Source organism: Microcebus murinus, chromosome 15 (assembly GCF_040939455.1).
Source record: "Microcebus murinus isolate Inina chromosome 15, M.murinus_Inina_mat1.0, whole genome shotgun sequence".
Classification (NCBI taxonomy): Eukaryota; Metazoa; Chordata; class Mammalia; order Primates; family Cheirogaleidae; genus Microcebus; species Microcebus murinus.
In genome coordinates, this window is record NC_134118.1 from 40,183,749 (window position 1) to 40,204,149 (window position 20,401).

Genomic DNA, 20,401 nt, shown 5'->3' on the forward strand with positions numbered 1-20,401 from the left:
CCTGGATTTTTTTCTTCTTTGAGATATATAATTGCAAAAATATGGGTTTTGTATTAAAAACAACAAAGGAAATTACATTTATACATGTCTTAGAAAAATCCCAAGATTTTAGGGGCTTATTTGGTCCTTTACAAAAGCAAGCAATCACTACTATCATCGTACTTCGTACACTTGCTTCATGTTCATAGTGAAGACCATTCAAGAGTTTTGTTTTTTTTTTCTTTAAGTAATAAACTAGGTGTATTATTAAACATGGCTATTTGTTTTGATGAAATATTAAGGTTTAGCTATAATTAGCACTATTGATTATGGTTCAAATATTAATAATTGACATGTTATATACCTTTCATATAGAAATCATTCACAAATGCTTCACTTTTTAAACATGGATAGCTAATGTTAAAAATGTATACATTAATAAAATCATATAATAATCTATGACAAACTATCAACACTGAAAGATTTGCACCTGCCAGGGGGTTTGTGGCAGAAAAAGAGGAAATGATAGCTAACCTTGATTTTTACTAAAACTGCACATATCTTTTCAAAAAAGTTCTACCATACAATTAAAAAGGCTTCATATTGAAAGAGCTAATAGATTAGTAACCCCCAAAGGATTACAGAACACAAATGCAATATAATAAAAATATCATTTGATATAAGAATGCATAAATTCCTCACTGTGCCAGCTAGATGAAGTGGAAAATACTCAGCTGCCTTACTTGGGACCAACTCAAAACTTGGATTAGGTCCTTGAAATGAGCAGATGACCTCTGAATAAGATGATTCAGTTGGCTTCTTTAATAGGATACCATTACCCCCACTTGCCTTGGAGCAAAAATCACTCAATTTGGGAAAACTACAGGTGGAAGGGAAATTTGACACTTGCAGAGATTTAGTTTTAGTTTGCTTTGTAAAGCATTACCCATAGCAAATTTACCTCTATCTTTAGGAGTAAAGATGACATCTGTCATGAAGCTTCTTCCATTTTTTTGTCTGCTGTTTCCAGTGTCACATATCTGACATGTGATAACCTCCCTTTATAAACTCTAATGTTAGGGAAAAGATTTTATTCATTTTGGCTGCCCACATGGCTATTCTTGACCTACTTGCAAATATATGACAAGACGCACTGTGCATACTTTTATTCTGACATTTCTGTTCCGACATTGGACATACCTTTTAAGAATAAAATTATCTTTATTATGTGTAAATACACATCAGAAAATTAAAATTTAAAAATCAAAGTTGCCTCATTTTATGTGGATATCTTATTGCCTGTCCCTGATGCATTAATAATATTTTATATCACAAGTTTTTTTTTATGGCTAAACATTTAAATCCTGAAGCTTTTTTTTCTTGCAATCGTCTTCGCTAGAATAAAAAAAATAGTGTTGATCAAGATGTTGTCTTAGTTGTTACTGACAGCTGTTAAAATGCTGCTAAAAATATAGTGCCAACTACTGAAAAGCTAACTGCTCCTGTGAAGTCCTAATGAGAAATTCTAAATGAGTTTTTCATCAAGTTCAACAGAGATTTAGGTTTCCCACACATGACCCACTGGATTGTTTCACTTTTTTGTGGTTGTTACTGCATATAATATCAGAGAAACAGTCTTGATGCATAATCCTAATAAGCACACAAATCATGCAGTTATTTATGTAAGATTAGCACAGTTATTTAAAGGTGATGTATCTCCTATACTAACCAAGAATATATATTAAAAAAAAGATGAGAAATTGAAAATGTCTTTATTTTTATTAAAATATACTGCTCTAAGTTCCTCCCCTTTTTCCAACTACTGTACATTATTTCTAAATTTAGAACATCAGTGTAGGCACAGTGAAATCTGATTTGCTTCTAATAATATGGCATACTAATTGTGATGCATGTGCTGTTTGGTGCTCTGTCATCTCAAAATCTGGCCATAAAAATGTATTAAGTTTGCATATTTTCTATTTAAAATGACTACAAATGGAATTAAGATAGACAGATGAATACATAGTTAGGTAAACAAATACAAAAATTAATGAATCACCAAAGCTAATAAAAATATCTCAAGTAGTGTAGAAAATTGAATTTGGGCTATTTTGGATATTAACAAAAACCCTGATATGTCTCGTATTTATCTTCTGGTCCACATTTTCTTATTTGCTTGCAGTGTTTATAAACTGTAACATGTGTGTTTTGCAATAAACAAAGAAGTTCTATCTTATATTATTCCCCTATTCATCTTTTCTCTCCAACAACCCCCCTCCTTTCTTTCTCTGACTCTCCCTATCTTTCTCAACTCCTTTCAACAGCTGGTAAGAAACAGAAAAAAAAAAAAAAAAATCTCAGCTTTTTAGAAAGAAAAAAAAAAATGCCAGCATGGCTAGGCTTATTAATGAACTTAACTAAGACCAAATGCTCAGCCTTCAACTTTTAAAAATTATTGAATACAAGGAAATTATATGATACCTAATGGTCTTTGCCTTCCTGTTAGAAAGTAAAAATATAAAAGAGAGGTACATGATATGTTTCAAAATATGTTCAATTTTTTTTGGGGGGGGGCTTAGGATTTTACAGTTTAAACAACTCCATTTCTCCCGAGTGTCAGCTGTTGAAGAAATGGAATTAGGAGCAGGGAACGAAGGGGTGTCTCTGCTCAAGCTGAAATAGAGAGCTAGGGAGGATTTTTTCCAACACAAACGTAGATGATATTAGGCTTTGTATCTGAAGTTACATAATAGAGGATGTGATGTCACACATGTAAATTGCAAACGCTGAGTCGTGCACTCTACTGTGGCAAACCTCAGGGAGTTTGACACTAATGGGATGGGGGAGGGAGGTGTCCCAAGGTTCTGCGACTGTGAACAGAGGGTGAATAATTGTCTAAGGGGAGATGTCTGGTGCTGCTTCAAGCTCTAAGCTCTTTGACAGCTACACAGGAGATGAAGTTTAGGTCCTTTTCTGTGCTTCTCTTTTCTTAATTTTTATTTTGCTGAAGAAATATCCTTTTGCAAAGAAAAAATCCACTTATTTAAAAGGATGAAAAGAATAAACTTTGTTAAGAGATAGCTTAAAAAACAATTAAGTATTGATATTGCAAAGGACAAGAGAGCTCTTTATGAAAAGGTATTGAAATTAAGAGTATTCCTAACAACCTGAAAACCCTGCATCCTCTTCTTTGATGGGGTCTGTCTGAGGCATCGCTTGTGAGGGGATTCCAGGGAAAAACCAGTGAGTGTCAGCTTCTCTTTACATGAGGGAGACTCTGATCTTACCCTGGAGTTGGTCTCCTTTCAGGGTGGGCAGGACCACATTTTGTCTTACAGCCAGCAGAGGAAAATAAAGAGAAAGAGGTTTACCTGAGGGAAACGTAAACATGGAAACATTTGGCCAAATTTCTAACTACTCAGATATCAAGAAAGCAAATAAAACTTTGCTTATTAACAATTGCAAAATCCCCTAACACCTCTCCCGACGGAATAAAAGAAGCTGATACTGTGTATAAGGGCATCCGGACCCCTGCCCAAGTTATTTTGGTGTGAAAAAGTTTCAAAAGAATATCTATATTTGTTTCAAAATCCAATCTTAGCCTTGTAATACCAAACTGTTTTAAAAGCAGGGAAGATGAAAATTTGACAATAGGGCTGTGTGTGTGTGTCTCAAACAGACAAGAAGAAACACAGGAAAAATCTTCTAAATTTCTAAAATGTTGCAGTTATAATAACCACTGTACACTATAGTTGATCGAGTTGTCTGTAATTAAAATTATTAGTTAAAATAATGGTGGGAGTACCTAGGTAAAGAATTCTTATGGCAAATCATTTTGTAAAGGAGGAAGGAATAATAAATGCCTAATTTATCAATTTTGTAAAAATAATTTACATTGTAGGTCACCTTAAATGGGCTTTTTATCTAACATTTTATTATGAAAAATTTTCAAATATACAAAACAGTTGAAGGAATTTTACAGGGAACACCTGTATACCCATCACCTAGATTCTACCATTACTATTGTATGATAGCCATGCGTTGTCACATATCTATCCGTCCTTCTTTCCGTTTCATCAATCGATCAATGTCAATCTAGCTTATTTTTCATGCAGTTCCAAATTCAGTTTGCAGACATCAGTACACTTCTTAATGTTTCTTTTCAAAGTTCACTGACTATATATTAATTTGGAAAATATATCAAATATTTTCTTGATCTCACCTAATATATACCTTAAGAACTTCACACATATTAATCTAGAAGTCACTCCTACAAATAAGAAACAGACAAAAGGTGGATTCGAGATGCGAAGCTTGATATTTGGACAGTGGGAATGTGGTTGGAGAAAAGCAGAGATTGTTTTAACAGGGCAGCTCCGTGTATGACACGGTCCTGTGTGGGAAAGGATTAGCAACTTTCACAGCTATTTAGGAACAAAACCGGGAAGAACCCAGAGGAAGGAGGGGGAGAAGAGCCTGCAGAAAAAGGAGTGTTAAACCAGAAAAGGGGTGTGCGTGGCCAGTTCAGGGGGGGTTAATTGAGTTATAAAGAAAAACAAGCAGGGGAGCCCGTAAATGGAGGTGACACTCACAATTCTTCCCCCCGCCCCGCAATCTTCCACCTAAGGGTGTGCGTAACGGCGCGGCGAAAGAGTCTGGGGCAAAACGCCTCTCGCATACCCTCGGACGCGCGAGAACCCGCGCGCGCACACACACGCGCACTTATCCCCTAATGGGAGTGACCCGTGCGGCTGGGGGTGGGGGCGTGGGACTTCGGCGACGCTCCGGAGTGAGGAGGCGGCCGGCGGCTCCGCAGAGCGGCGGGCGCGGGAGAATCCCGGGATCTCGGTCCACTGGTCCATCCTTCGCCCCCCGCCGCGTGCCCGCGCGCCCGCGCGCCGCCGGCCGCCCGCCGGGCCCGGCCGCCCCCCTTTCACTTTCGCGTCTGCGTAGGTGTCTGTCCGGGCGGGCGCGAGGGCGCGGGGGCGCGCGGAGCGACGCGGGGACGCGCGGCGCGGGGCGCGCGGCGGGGGAGGGGTCCTGGCGCTCAGCCCCTTCCCCGGCTCGCCCCTCCGAGGCACCGCCGCCACCGGCGTCTGAGCCGCCGTCAGAGCGAGGGGACCGCTCGCGGCCGCCGCCCCGCGCCACTCGCCCTACACGCCCCCGCGCGCAGACACCCGGCCCTTCCCCGCGCCCCCCCACGGTGGGGGTGGGGCGGAGGCGCGGCGAGCCCGAGGGAGGCGGGGAGAGGCGCAGCCCCGCGGGGTGGGCAGCCGGGGAGCAGGAAAAGAAACTTTTCCCTCCCGCCCCCCGCGCGTGGTCCCCAGCCCTCTCCTCCCCCCGCGGGCGGGAGCTGCACCTGAGGCCAGGCGCGAGGTCAGGGCCGGACTTGGGGGGCCGCGGGCGGGGTGGAGGCGGTGCGTGCATTCGGGTGCCGTTTTCCTACAGCTGTCTCGCTGTCAGTGGCCGGGGTGGGAGGGCGGCCACGGGCGCCCCCAGCCCAGTTTCCCACCGGCGGGTGGCTAGACGCCGTGCTCCCTCCTCCTGCCAGCGAGGGTGTGACCCGGGGAGGGGGCCGCGGCGCCGCGGGCTCCCCGTGCGGCCGCCCCCTCATACACACGCTCCGCCGCCCGAGCTGTCACCCGCCACCCGCCGGGGAGGGGGCGCGGAGAGCGGCGCTGCGGGCCGGCCGGCGCGGGATCATCCCGCCGGACTTCCCTGCTCCCAGGGCCGCCGTCGTGAACGCGGGGCGGACAGTAGCCCCGGGAGAGGGGCCCGCCTGGGGCCAGGCCGCCGCTACTGGGGGCGGGCGGATGCCCGCGGCCCCCTCCGTGAGATTTGGCGCTGCTGCCTCGCCGCCTCCTGTGGGTAACACTATTGCTCCATCGCTCTACCCACCGTCAGTAGGGCGACTGCCGGGATTACCATCTTCTCCATCCTCACCGCCGATCGGCTAGTATTGGACTTGCTGGTGGCGGCAGCGGCGGCGGCGGGAGTCTCGCTGCCCCCTCCCCCCGCCCGAGCCTCCCCACCATGTCCTAGAAAAGGTGAGTGCAGCGACAGTCACTTTGCGCTGACAGCGGTGAGAGGGGGCCCGGAGAGTGCAGGGGCGACCCCGGGGAAGGCAGGTTCCGCGCGGAGGGCGCGGGCGCGGGCTAGCGCGCGGAGGTGGGCTGCGGGCGGGAGGCGAGGTGCCCGCCGGGCTGCCGCGGGGCAGGGGTGCTGGGTGGCGGGAGGGCGAGCGACCGCGGCGGGTGCCCCTGCACGGTTCTAACCTAGATTTTGCAAGGAGCTAAGATCCAGGGCAAGACCGGCCCTCCCCAAAGGAGGTAAAAACTTAGTAAAAGAGACACGTCCATTCCTTTAATAATGAATAATTCGGCAACGCCGGCTGAGCCGCCGCCGCCGCCGCCTCCGCCTCGCGCGCCCGGGCGCTGGGTCCGGGACTCCCCCTGCTCCCGCCCGCGCTCCAGCAGCCGGGGCGCGATCGATGCGCGACTGCAGCCGGCCCGGGAGAGCGCGCGTGACGGCGGCCCCGCGGGAAAGTTGGGGCACTCGGCGGGGACTCCTGGCCGCGGGGCCGCCGGGGGCCGCTCCGCGCCCGGGACTGGAGGGCACCGGAGTCGGTGGTCAGAACCGGCTCGCCCGCGCCGCCGCTGTCGCCCCCGTCTCGAGGGAGTTTCCGACTGGAGCGGCTTAGAGTTCGAATCTCTGTGGGTTCGGGGTCGGGAATCCCGACGCTTAACTAACTGCGAGGAGAGGAGGGGCCTTTGGGCACCGGGTGTCCCTCCCCCCCGCCGCCCCGGGGCTCTGGCGCGCGCGGGGCAAGGGCGAGAGGGGAGGCTGCACAGCTGCCGCCGCCCGGCCGCGGGTCGCCGAGGGCCGGGGGACCAGATTTAGGTGTGTACGTCACTGCTGCTGACTCCAGGCCGGCCGGGAGCCAGAAACGGAGCCTCACACACGGGGCCTAAAAGTCCTTAGACATCAAAGTTAAGAAAGCCATCCTTTTGCTTAGTAACTGCAGCATTGGGGTGGGCGGGAGGAGAATCGAGGTGGGGGCGGTTGGAGGGAAACCGAAATTTCTTCGTGCAGACACGCGATCCTTGGAAAACAGTCTGGTTCCTTCCCCGCTCCTGTGGGTTTCTCCCAATTATGCCTCCCCCCCCCATTATAAAGTGAATATCCTTGATGGTGAGCCCTCTTTCAAATTGAACTAGTGGAAAAATCCAATACTAAAGTAGAAAGTACAGTAACAAAATTATAGGGAAGGAGAGCAGCAGCTCTTGATCCTGGCACTTTTTTTTGTTTTGGTGCTGGGGGGTTAGGGGGCGGGAGGAAGGCTGTGTTTAAAGGGCTTTTCCTGCACGGTTAAAACAAGGAAATTCAAATCGAGTGGGAACGTGATCCTCTTGCTAGCTGGCAGCGGAGGCTGCGGCTGCTCTGCCGAGAGGTAACTCCGGAGCCGGAGGAAAGGGGCGGAGAGAGGAGCCTCGGGGGTCGGGTGAAGCCCACCCAGAGTCGTCCCCTGCGCGCGGGCGCTGTGGGCGGTGCTGGGGTCTGGGCTGCCGCTCACCTGGAGCTGCAGGTGGAGAGCGTGAGGGGACAGCCCCTTGACTGCTCGCGGAAAAACCCACTTCTTCCGCGTCACCACACTTTCCGCCTCTCCAGATATCCTGGGGTCGGCCAGGAGGAGAGCGGGGTGGGCGTGAGGAAGTTTGGGGCGGCCGAGCGAGCGGGGCCGGGGGCAGCGTGCGGGAGGCACCTGGTGTCGTAGCCACCGCCCGGCGGCCCAAGCGCCCACCGCTGCTGCGGCTTTAAGGAAGCTGCCGAGTGCAGGCTGTGTCGCAGCAACTTTGTATCAGTCATGTCGCCCGCCTGGTGACTGACAGCCCGCATTGTCCAATGAGAAGCCCGCCTGACCCGTGCGGCGTGGAGCCTTGCTTCCCTCCGGGCCAATGGGAAGGGCTCAGGGCAACCTGAACTTTATCTGGACATGTGACCCGCTTTTAAAAGGGCCGGCCCTCCACTTGGCCCACTCCCCCTCCGGGCTGTCGCCCGCCCTCTCCCTCCCTCTTTTGCTAGCTCTGGCCCTGCCCCTGCCCCCTCCCCTCAGCCCCTCCGCGCCCGGGGTGTCATTGGGCCCGGGAGACGCGAGCCAACTTCAGGCTGCTCGGAGGAAGCCCGTGCAGTCACCTGGGTGCGGGAGCGGTGCCGCCTCGGGCTCTCCCGCTGCAGGGAGAGCGGCACTTGCTGGCCTGGATGTGGTTGGATTTAGGGGGGCTCCGCAGCAGGGGTGTCGTGGCGGTGGCAAGCGCTGCAACAGGTAGACGGCGAGAGACGGACCCCGGCCGCGGCAGGTGTGTAGGGGTGCGCGGCGGGGCACCGCTCGCCCTGCTCGGCGTGCGGCCGACGCGCCCGCCGGAGCGTGCACTTTGCAGGGAGAGAAGTGGCTGCGTAATCCGGAGGCACAGTCAGTATGGTGCTGTGTGCTTGTTGTTTTGTTTTGGTTTTCCACTTTCCTCCCCCCCGTTGGCCGCCAGAGGACTATTTTGGGAAAGTTTGGCCACTTTGGATAAATGCCCTCCAAAGAGCAGCTTTTGACCGCCTTTGGCAATGGGAGGTCTACCTCCCTTCCCTTTCCCCAAAGATGAATTTCGGATCGTTTTCCTTGTACAATTTTAAAAGGACGTTTGAATATTATTTCTTTCCTCTGTCAATTGCGGAAGCTCCCAAATCTCAGCTGGAGGTGCAGCGGAAAAGGGCAGTTGAAGGAGATATAGATCCTAATAGATCCCGTATGAAAGGGGCTCTGGAAATTCGTGCATTTAACGTCCCCTAGGATCCACGAAACTCCAGAGAGACGCTACGCTTCCTATGGCATCAGTTACAATTCTAAGGGCAGGGAAGAAGGGATGAAGCTGCTTTTGGTGGCATCCTTACCCTACTACTGAATTTTAGGTGCGTGGCTTTGCCTACAGAATTTTAAAAGACCATGTTTAAATCATAATGGCTTATGGCACCGTCAATTTTAATTATTTAGCATAACATAGGAGTTTGGAAAACTTTTGTTAGTAGACTAGCTTTCGAAACCGCGGAATTTTAAATGCACCAAATTGCTGCTTAACATTTTGTATTACCATTTCTCTTGGTGCTGTTATTGATGACATTTACATAGTAATGATAACAGCATTCTCTATCTATAAGGTCCTGCTGTGAAGTTTTAATTTTATGTTTTTGACATCCTGGCCCCCTGTCTTGGAAATGCTTGAGGAGAGAAGTTTTTAAAAAATAATCTAAAGTGGAGCTTTTTCCTTTAAGGGAGGCATAGTTTTGTTTGGGGATTTTGGAAAGATCAGGTGGCTCAGTAAATTAGGTGAGTGAATAGAAATCAGGTGTGCTCAGTTCTAACTGGTTCTCCTGCTCTCTTAGGTGACCTTGGGCAGATTTCTATCATTTACCTCGTCTATAACAGAGGAAAACATACTAGTTCTGTAGTAGGAATGACAAAAAGTAGTCACGTACAGTGAACTTTTACAACTATGCAGCCCGATGTTGATTTTTAAATTATTTAGCCTTAGTCTTTAAAGTACCTTATTATAGTGAAATAACTATAGAAAATGATGCCCTTAAAATGAGACTGTGTTGGGGGGGATATTAAAAGTGAAAGTGTTTTCAGATAAAATACAAATTTGCAAGGATCTTTGTTAATTTTCTTTAAAAAAAAGCTACTTCCTTATGGAAGAGGGCAATTTAGTACAGTTTGTAAAACGTAACATTTTAAAGTCAGGTTTTCCTTTGTGAAATAGTGTTTCAGATGTGGCACCTTCACCAGTACTTTACTGTACTCTTGTGAATTTCCTTTATATTTTAGGGAGAGGCCATTTACATGAAAATTACAAGTTCATAATGGGTTTTGCCTTTGTCCCAAGAGAATCACTGGTATAGTTTCCATCGTGAGGCAAACAAGCCTGATTTTACATTAGCTAGATTTGTATACCACTACCTGCCTCACTTTATACTTCAGTGACTAAACTTTCCCTTTACCGTCTGGATATTAAGTCCTGTGAGAATCATATTTATCAACTAGTCATTCTAGTATTTACTAGTAAATTCAGGTTGACTGAAATTCTGCTTAAGGGGGGGGGGTCATTGTGTCGATTCTCAAAAGACCTCTGTGCCCTGGGTGCCGTAGGAAATAAATTCCTAACCTGATCCATTTGTTTACAGAAAAGACTAATTAAAATAATAGAGAGAATGCAAGATATTTCAGTAATATTATTTTTTAAAAATCTGATCTAAAAAAGATGTTTGCAGTGGAAGCCATGCAGATGCTAAATATTTGTCCTCTATTCTTTTGTGTTTGACTGTTGCCAGCCTTTACTTCCTTTGTGGAGAGGTGCGTTGGGTTGGTAGATGAGAATACCTTGAACAAAGCTACTTTAGATTTCAGCAAAGCCTTTTGCAGATTCTTTAATGGTAGCCTGTCCATAATGTGGTGAGATACATGATGTTTTCTGTTAAGAGAGTTGAAGGCTAGTCAAATAGGACTAGGAAAATTGTGATCAGCTGTAGTTAGATGATACAGGTGTTTCCTCCGTGAGTGCTTTAAGACTATCTTTGGTGTCACCATCTCCATTATGGGTTCTCTTCAAGTCTTCATACAGCCTCATGAATCTGGGCTGTGGCTCGTGCTTTGGGGCACCGTGCTGAAAAGAGTCCCTCAGAATCTTAGTAGGTGTTCCGTGAAAAAAGGATGCCATGGCCAAATTATTTAGGGAATGCTGGATTAAGAGTAAACCGGTTTCTGCACTGTACAATCTGCTAGGTGGTTTTAGCATGTAAATTTATACTGTGAAATTTCAGAAAAGCGATGCGTGACCGCTGTTCCCAAAAGGTAATTTGGAGGATGGATTTTTGGAGAGGGATCTGGGCAGGGACCCCGTTCAGACTCAGGGTAGAGAGCTCTGTTGCCTAGGACAAGGAGAGAAAATGAAGCTGTAACCGTGTGAGTGAAGAGGAGTTCACCAATGAAGGCCTCTTGGAAAGGGCACCGAGGCAAGAGTAACTTCTAGGCATTTGGGTAGATGTTGGTGCACTTGGCCAAGAGAGGGAATGTGAGTTTGGGGGTACGTGGGGTGAGATGCACAGAAGGTATTCTATTAAACATGAACAGACCTGTTTCTCGTGGTGTTTAATGAATTTGAGCCTGAACCATCTATATCACAGCTATATATTCATTAGTCTTTGATATGGGGAGCACAGAATATTCTTAGGTAGAAGTAGAAGAAGAACGTGATATTTACTGACATTTTTCAACCCATAGCTATGAGTAAATGGCTTTTTAGTAAAATAGAAGAGGCCAGTATTAGCAATTTGGGGCCCAATTCACTGTGTGTGTGTGTGTGTGTGTTTCCTTCCTTCCTTTCACCTTTTCCTAGCTTTCATCCACACCAAATTTTTTGGATGGAATTAACAGATAAGCGCCTCAATCTTTGTATTTTGATTTATTTTCTCCTGTTTTGTGATTTTTGATTAGGAATTCGCAGGATAATGTTCTTTACATAAAAGCAGACTACATAATTGGTAGATTTAAATGTTCACGAATCAATTATTGATTATATTATACTAGTTTAAATTTTTATTTGTGATGTGCTGTCCACTTGGGATACAGTGGTGAGATTAATAGTTTCTACCTTCAACTTAAAATCTAGTGTAAAACACAGAAAAGTAAAAGGTTATTATAATACTTTGACAATTCATTATAGAGCCTTGTGCTATCTAGTGCCAATTTATTTAGTAGAGCCATTATTTTATTTTTCAGTGCTACTTAATATAAGTTCTGTAGCAAAAGGACTTCCTAGTCTCTCTATAGTGAGGGGAAGGTGGAGAGAATGGGGGTAGGTAGTGAGTGCCAGGGGAGGGAAAGATGAGAGGCCTGATGTCATGTTTGTGTACAGAATGGCAGAAATGGCATCCTTTAGATCAGGACTTTTATTGGGTCTTGTTTACTGACTTGAAAAGATTAGAAAAATATGTACAGATTTCAGCGGTTTTAAAATGCTAAAATGTACAAATAAAATTTTATCGAAAATGAGTTTATTTAAGATTCATTTCTTTAGCGTGGTGGCTCTCAACCAGGGGCGATTTGGTTTTGCCCCCCAGGGGCATTAGATAATGTCTAGAGACATTTTTCTTTGTTGCAACTGGGGAGGGGACTGCTACTGGCATGTAGTGGGCAGGGGTCAGGGATGCTGCTAAACATCGTACAACGTGTGGGGCAGACCTCCTCAACTGATAGTTATCGGGCCCAAAGTGCCAGTAGTGCATAAGTGGAGAAACCCTGGTATAGAGAGAGATCCTGGACCAAAGTCCAGCTCTTACACTTAGCTGTGTGGCCAGTGCCTCGTTTGTCTACTTGTATTACTTAGATAATACTTTTACCAGTCATAAAGGGTTGTTTGTGAGGATAAATGAGTTCATATATGTAAAAGGCTTGTAATAGGTCATCGAATTATATAATATGTAAGCATTATATAAATATAGCCTATTATAATCTGTCCATGAAACAAATTTATTTATAGAGCTAATGGATATGGTTTTTTATATATATATATATATATATTTATATATGTATAAAACAATCTTGTGGACTCCTTGAGGATAGGGACTGTCCCTGTTCTGTTTATCCCTATGGATTCAGTGACTGGTCTTAGGCCCAGGACATAGCAAACACTTACTTGGTAAATATTATTGAATGAATGAATGCTCAAATTTTCAGGACCCCTCTCAAACTTCATTTACTGTTGGGAGTGAAAATTGTCTGATTGTTGGGAGTCTTTTCGGCAGAGGATGCCACTAGCTCAGGGCGTGTGTCACAGTCCTTGCCAGGAGTGTCATACAGAACAGAGTTCTGGCATTCCTGGGTAGTCACACAGCCTCTCTGAGCTGTGGACCACCTGCATCAGGATATATAAATCTTTTCAGAGTTGACATTAAATTATCTTCTTCACTGATCTAGCTGAAGAAAGTCTTATTATTTTAGAAATAATTCATAAATTATTTTTCCTGTGATAATTCACTTGGTGAGTTTAGACTTGGAAAGGGTAACTTTAATTGCATTTCCATATTGTTTCTAACAAGGCCACGTATTGGATATGGAAGGCAGCTTCCACATGATGGAAAGATTTAGTTTTAAAACCCGCTCTGTTGCTTACTGTGTCTTTGACTTTGGGCAAGTCACTCACCTCCCTAAGTCCTCAGTTTCCCCCTTTGCCTGTCTCATCAATGCCCAGGATTACTTTGAATATTAAATAAGTTAGCATTTGTAATTATTGATTCCGAGCTCTAAAGCCTGTGTTATAGCAAGCATATTATTTTTATGTAGCTACAAAACCGTTGTATATGATTGCTTCTCTTATTCTGGCATCTGGACAAGTTATAGTCAATACTCTGTTATGTCAGCATTCAAGAAGGTAACATTTTTAACTTAACTAAAAACAATGCTTATAATCAGTTAAGTGTTTTGCAGCTTAGTAGATGCAATTTTAGAATGTCTTTTAGAGTAATATTGCTATAACTGACTCTAATTTTTTTTTAATATAAATTTATTTGTTAGCTATGGAGACCAAAGGCTACCACAGTCTCCCTGAAGGTCTAGATATGGAAAGACGGTGGGGTCAAGCATCTCAGACCGTGGAGCGTGCTTCCCTGGATCCTACGGAGAAGACTGATGAGAACAACTACATGGAGATTGTCAATGTAAGCTGCGTTTCCGGTGCTATTCCAAACAACAGTACTCAAGGAAGCAGCAAAGAAAAACACGAACTACTCCCTTGCCTTCAGCAAGACAGCAGTCTGTCTGGGGTTTTAACATCTGACATTAAGACGGAGCTGGAGTCTAAGGAACTTTCAGCAACTGTGGCTGAGTCCATGGGTTTATACATGGATTCTGTAAGAGATGCTGACTACACCTACGATCAGCAGAACCCACAAGGGAGCATGAGTCCAGCTAAGATTTATCAAAATGTTGAACAGCTCATGAAATTTTACAAAGAAAATGGCCATCGTCCTTCCACTCTAAGCAGCATGAGCAGGCCCTTGAGATCGTTCATGTCGGACTCGGGGAGCTCCGTGAATGGTGGGGTGATGCGCGCCATGGTTAAAAGCCCTATCATGTGCCATGAGAAGAGCCCGTCTGTCTGCAGCCCTCTGAACATGAGCTCTTCGGTTTGCAGCCCCGCCGGAATCAACTCTGTGTCCTCCACCACAGCCAGCTTTGGCAGTTTCCCAGTGCACAGCCCTGTCACCCAGGGAACTCCTCTGACGTGCTCCCCTAACGTTGAAAGTCGAGGCTCCAGGTCACACAGCCCCGCGCACGCTAGCAACGTGGGCTCTCCCCTCTCAAGTCCATTAAGTAGCATGAAGTCCCCAATTTCCAGCCCTCCGAGTCACTGCAGCGTAAAATCTCCAGTCTCCAGTCCTAACAACGTCACTCTGAGATCCTCTGTGTCCAGCCCCGCAAATATCAACAACTCAAGGTGCTCCGTTTCCAGCCCTTCCAACACAAACAACAGATCCACGCTTTCCAGTCCGACAGCCAGTACTGTGGGATCTATCTGTAGCCCTATAAACAATGCCTTCAGCTATCCTGCTTCTAGCACCTCTGCTGGATCCGGTGCAGCCCGGGATGTGGTTCCTAGTCCGGACACACACGAGAAGGGTGCTCGAGAGGTCTCTTTTCCCAAGACTGAGGAAGTAGAGAGTGCCATCTCAAATGGGGTCACTGGCCAGCTTAACATCGTCCAGTACATAAAACCAGAACCAGATGGAGCTTTTAGCAGCTCCTGTCTAGGAGGAAATAGCAAAATAAATTCTGATTCTCCATTCTCGGTTCCAATAAAACAAGAATCAACCAAGCATTCATGTTCAGGCGCCTCTTTTAAAGGGAATCCAACAGTAAACCCATTTCCATTTATGGATGGCTCATATTTTTCCTTTATGGATGATAAAGATTATTATTCTCTATCAGGAATTTTAGGACCACCGGTGCCCGGGTTTGATGGTAACTGTGAAGGCAGCGGATTCCCAATGGGGATTAAACAAGAACCCGATGATGGGAGCTATTACCCAGAGGCCAGCATCCCTTCCTCTGCCATTGTTGGTGTGAATTCAGGTGGACAGTCCTTTCACTACAGGATTGGTGCTCAAGGTACAATATCTCTATCACGATCCCCTAGAGACCAGTCTTTCCAACACCTGAGTTCCTTTCCTCCTGTCAATACTTTAGTGGAGTCATGGAAATCACATGGTGACCTGTCATCTAGAAGAAGTGATGGATATCCGGTCCTAGAATACATTCCAGAAAACGTATCAAGGTAAGTCGGTTTCTTCTCTTCTTTTGGAAAATCATGGCTCTCTGAAATGTTGAAGGTTAGCATTATCTTTGCAGTTGATAAACATGTTTCAGCATACTGCTTTATTTTTGCTTTAAGGATGGCCATTTAATGCTCTTCCCTTTGCTTGATACAAGGTTACATCTTTTATTGAAGTGTAAGAACAAAAAATTCTTAAAATCTCTTAGAAAATAACCGTGTTGACTTTGAAGGGGCATATATAGATGTCTCCCCCAAACCCTTGTTGCCTGTTTTAGGTGTTTGGAAAATGTTTATTTTTTTCCTGCCAGTTACTATATTTAAGAGACTAGTGCTGGATTTTTTTTTCCCCTTAGCTGTTTTCTGGTTCACTAAAATTGCTTTAAATTAGTTTCTTTGTGGTCTCAGTCTTTTTTCCTTAGCTTTATTAATCACTTCATTGGTTGTGAAAAATAAAATTGAATTCCAAACCTGTTACCCACAAGCTTCCCTCCCTCCTGCCCTTTTCTAGGTAGGTTAATTATATGAAAGTTGCGGTTTTCAGTGCAAATAAATCATTTCCTTAACTGTTGAGGGCTTTTAAAGACTCAGCACATCTAAAATTACTAAGTGGACAGTCTTGCTTTCCTATTCTTTTTGGAAGTGAAATACGTCACAGCAGTTTTGATTTCGAATATTTATAACATTTCAGATCTGCAAGAAGACATACTTTATTTACTGTAAAATATCTCTGGCTTTCCTCGTAGCAGATAGCATGTTGTATATATTTAGAAAAAAACAAGGAAGAGGTTTTAGATATGACGTTAAAGGGTGGTTCTAAGTTATACAATGAGTCCTTGCGTTGGACTTTGCTTCAGTGCTGTTTTTATTACATGGTTGTGATAAATGATTCCTTTATGGAATATAGAATAGATTTTGTAGATATAGTTTATTCCTTTAGCATCTAGCAATATGTGAATATTTTTCCTTATTTCCTTGAAAATTTATTTGATGGGAAATATGTCCATCCCATTGACAGGATATAGGGTTTACATGTACTTTCATATCTTTCTCCTGTTCTGGTTTTTTCCAAACCCAAAGCAAATACTTTAATTTGTGCATTCGTTTCATTTTCATTGGCTCACACCTTGCTTTCCTTGCTTTTATGGGAGCAAACATCCCATAAAGGATATATTCTTATAGTCTTCCATAGTGTGACCTCTTCAATCATATTCTAATGCTGTCTCTGAACTCCAACAGGGGTCATGAGATAGCATGGCTGCCATCAGAACCAGACTCAGCATGTGTTTTACTGCAAGTGCTTTGCTTTACTTTTAGGGAAGGGAATTTTTGCGTGTATGTGGATATTTTTGTAACTCATGATTTTAGTGAGTTAGCCTGTATACCCTGGTAGTTAAGAGCATGGCTGGTTGAATTCCCCGGTCTGCTAGGTAATTGATTTCTGTCCTTGTGTACATCTCTTTACCTCTCTGGGCCTTTGTTCTCTCATCTGTATAAAGGGATTAAATAGTACCCATCTCAAAGGTAGGTAAGACAATTTAAGTGAATTAGTTTATGAGAAGTACTTTGAATATCTTCTGGTATATTAGTATGCATTATATACATTTTAGCTGTTAAGTGGTTTCATAATCTTTAGTTTCTTTTTTTTTCTTTTTTCTTATATGAAATTCCACAAAATCTTTTAAAGAAATATTTAACTATTAAAATAAGTATTTGATAATTTCTTTTGATTAAACTGATTTATTTTAAGGGTTAGGCACTGTACCTCTGCCACTACAATTCTATTTATGGTCTTTTTGTTTTGAAAACTATTGCTTTGGGTCATGACGTTTCTGGTGGAAATATTAGAGTCAATAAAATCATTAAGTATCTCTTACATTTGTTAAATATCTTATTTCTACTTTCATCGTAGTTTTCATGCTCAACTCACGAAGCATTGCCTGATGGCCCAGTGACTCATACATAGCCTTAAACCTGTTCATGTGAATTAGTGACTTTGAGCCTATGGTATATTTGTGGGCCCTGGAGGTGTTGTCTGGTGTCTACTATTGAGTATTCCAAAATTCCTTATATATTTGTTAATAAAGTCAACGGGGATTCATTCTATTTACATACTTACTAGTTTTGTGCCAGTTAAGTTTTCCAAAACTTTAATCTCAGAGCTTTAAAGTTCTTTGAAATCTCTTATAGATTAATGATTCTTTATAAACTTTCCCTGTAAATATCATCCAAAGCTATTTGTTTTGATCATTCTCAGAATAAAGGCTCAAGGATCAGAGGATATTTAGACCTCCTTCTAGATTTCAGTCTGTATATTACAATATTTAATTTAACCTCATCCAGGCTTCATCATTGGTCTCTTATTTTGTGTCTTTTGGACCAAAATCCAACTTAATTGCCTATTTCTTAATTTATGGTGATGATTCCTCATTTCAGAGAATGTTGAATAAATAGAACATCATGAAAGATCAAAGCAGTGTGTACTGCTTCCAGGTTTAGTAGTATTCTTCTTCATCTTTAGATTGACTCTGAACTATACTATCTTCTAGTAGATCTCAAAGTGTCATTTGGGGCTCCTGAGACCTTCTCCAGGAAGTTTATTAAGTCAGAAACCAAGTAAAATATCCACTCAAAATGGAAAGTAGACTAATGAATTTTAATATAATAGTGTCTGAAAAGTTCATTGATATTGTTTCAGATTCCACACTGCAACTAACCTTTAAAAAAACTACTCACTATTAATTTTCAATGTAGTATCAAAGAATCATATCTACAGTTATCTGAAAAGACCATTAAAATATTCCTCCTCTTTTCCAACAGCATATCTATATGATGTCAGGTTTTCTTCATATATTTGAAGCAAAACATAGTACCACATGTTGAATACAGAAGTAGATATGAAAATATGGCTGTCTCCTATTACGTGAGGCAACATTCTTGCAAAAAATGTAGTAGAGTATCACTCTTCTCACTGAAGTTTTTTGTTTGAGGAAATATATATATTTTTTATAACCATGAATTTAAGATGTAATGACTCATTTTCAAATGAATTAAAATATTTTAATTTCTAATTTAATTTAAACTAATATTAGTTTTAGTTTTTATTATGACAATCATCAATAGGTATAACTCACATAAACAACAGCTTTTTGGGATCCTGAATGCTTTTTAAGAGTGAAAACTGTGCTGGTCTATTCGATATACACCCTTTGGAGGTTAATGAAGAAAGAGGATATTACATTATTTGTATTAGCCTTCCTGAATATTATTCTGAGGAAGGAGTATACTATTCAAATAAGAAAAATGATTCTCACCAAGATTAATTTTTCAGGCTGACAAATGAGTAATGGCTGCGAGGTGTGTGTTGTCTTTATTTCGGTCTATGGGCATTCTGTGAGCGTGGTGATGAAAGTCACCTGTTAATAATTTCCAGTGACTGAATTGTCTGAGTGCCAAATTGTAAAGTAAATTATGACAAAGCTAAATGTAAAGCCCTTGAAATGGGCGCTGGACCTAGTTGTGTCATGTAGATTGGTGTTCCCCTGTCAGCTTGGACACAAACAAAACTGTGACCTTGGGTGAGTTACAGCTTCTCTCTGCCTCAGTTTCTTCATCTTAAAGTGAATAAGTGGAACTGCGTGCTCTCTGAGGTCTGCCAGTGAAAACTACCCAGTGGTTGTACAGTTTCCTTTGAAGAATCAAAATAGAGTGTCCCTTAACATATTTGCAAATCTGGTTTCAAGTATTCTTTAGTCACAAGGCTAGCTCCATAGTTTTCAGGGTAGTCTGGATAGAAAAAGATCATTTCTATTTACCATTTTAAATTAAAAGTGAAGAGGGGTGCCCCTATCATTTTACTTGAAAAGATGAGTTTCTGTGTATGTGTTTTTATCAGGATTTTTTAATAAAATCTAATATTTACTATGAATTCCTAGTTCTTTTTATTTACTCTCTTCCTCATGGAAACAGGGTATTTGTGTTGACATAACATTGGCTGTTTATGGTTGATGGTCATAGTCACTTCGATAGCAGCATAACGCGTTTGTAAATTTGACTTAGACTTTTGAATATAAAGTTCACTATTTCAAAGGGCATATTCTGCTAGATTTCAAGACAAGTAATTAGATATCTAAATATATGCTGAATTTTTTTCATGATAGAATGAAACAGTTTAGTAAATAATATGGTTTTTTTTTTTTAATTTTCCATTGTCCCTGAAGTTTTTTGAAGTTCACCTTATATGATAAACTAAAAGCTTCATAAGTCAGGGAATTTGTGACAAAGTTTTGCCCTTTTAGTAAACTTTCAGAATAAACTGTTGAGATGTAAATATCTGTATGGAATGCAAAGAGCAGAAGCCTGGGGTGTGTGTGTGTGTGTGTGTGTGTGTGTATTCATGTTTACTATGATAAATAAATCCATTAGAGCATTGCTTAGGTCATTTGGGAAAGAAAACATGTAACTTTCTTTTTCTTATTATTTGTCTCATATTTTGATTTTGAAATTGCGAATGTACCTAGAATTTTTCCAGGTAAATATTTTAGATAATATTTTTAGAAATTATTTAAAAATGAGACTTGCTTCTCCAGATGATTCATTCATTTACTTTCATTCACTTATGATATTTCTTGGAAGAGTGGGGATAATTTTATTGAAAAAAAACTTAGTGCTCTATAACTGCGGTCCCCAATCCCCCCAATCCCCGAGGCTGCTGACCAGTGCCAGTCTGTGGCCTGTTAGGAACCAGTCCACACAGCAGGAGGTGAGTGGCAGAGGAGCGGGTGAACTTTCATCTGTATTTACAGATGCTCCCCATCACTCGCATCACCGCCTGAGCTCCGCCTCCTGTCAGATCAGCGGGTGCATTAGATTCTCATAGGAGCGTGACCCCTACTGTAAACTGCACATGCGAAGGCTCTAGGTCACTCCTTATGAGGATCTCATGCCCACCCTGATCCGTAGAAAAATTGTCTTCCATGAAACTGGTCCCTGGTGCCAAAAAAGGTACTTCATAATACAGAAATCACTACAGTGTACTTTTTAAAAAAATA

The 20,401-nt window shown here is 43.3% G+C and overlaps 1 protein-coding gene across 2 annotated transcripts in view; it reads left to right on the top strand.

Moving 5' to 3' along the window:
• The first annotated feature begins 5,431 nt into the window (after nt 1-5,431).
• Nucleotides 5,432-20,401, top strand: part of NR3C2 (nuclear receptor subfamily 3 group C member 2) — a 335,001-nt gene continuing 320,031 nt past the window's right edge. Inside the window, exons 1-2 of one of the 2 annotated variants that reach the window (XM_076010596.1) lie at nt 5,432-6,026; nt 13,595-15,353. In XM_076010596.1, coding sequence (XP_075866711.1) covers nt 13,597-15,353 — 1,757 coding nt within the window. In that variant the 5' untranslated portion in view covers nt 5,432-6,026; nt 13,595-13,596. Of the gene's footprint in view, nt 6,027-7,982; nt 8,337-13,594; nt 15,354-20,401 lie in introns of those variants that run through there. The other variant, XM_012783749.3, reaches the window with a different exon arrangement.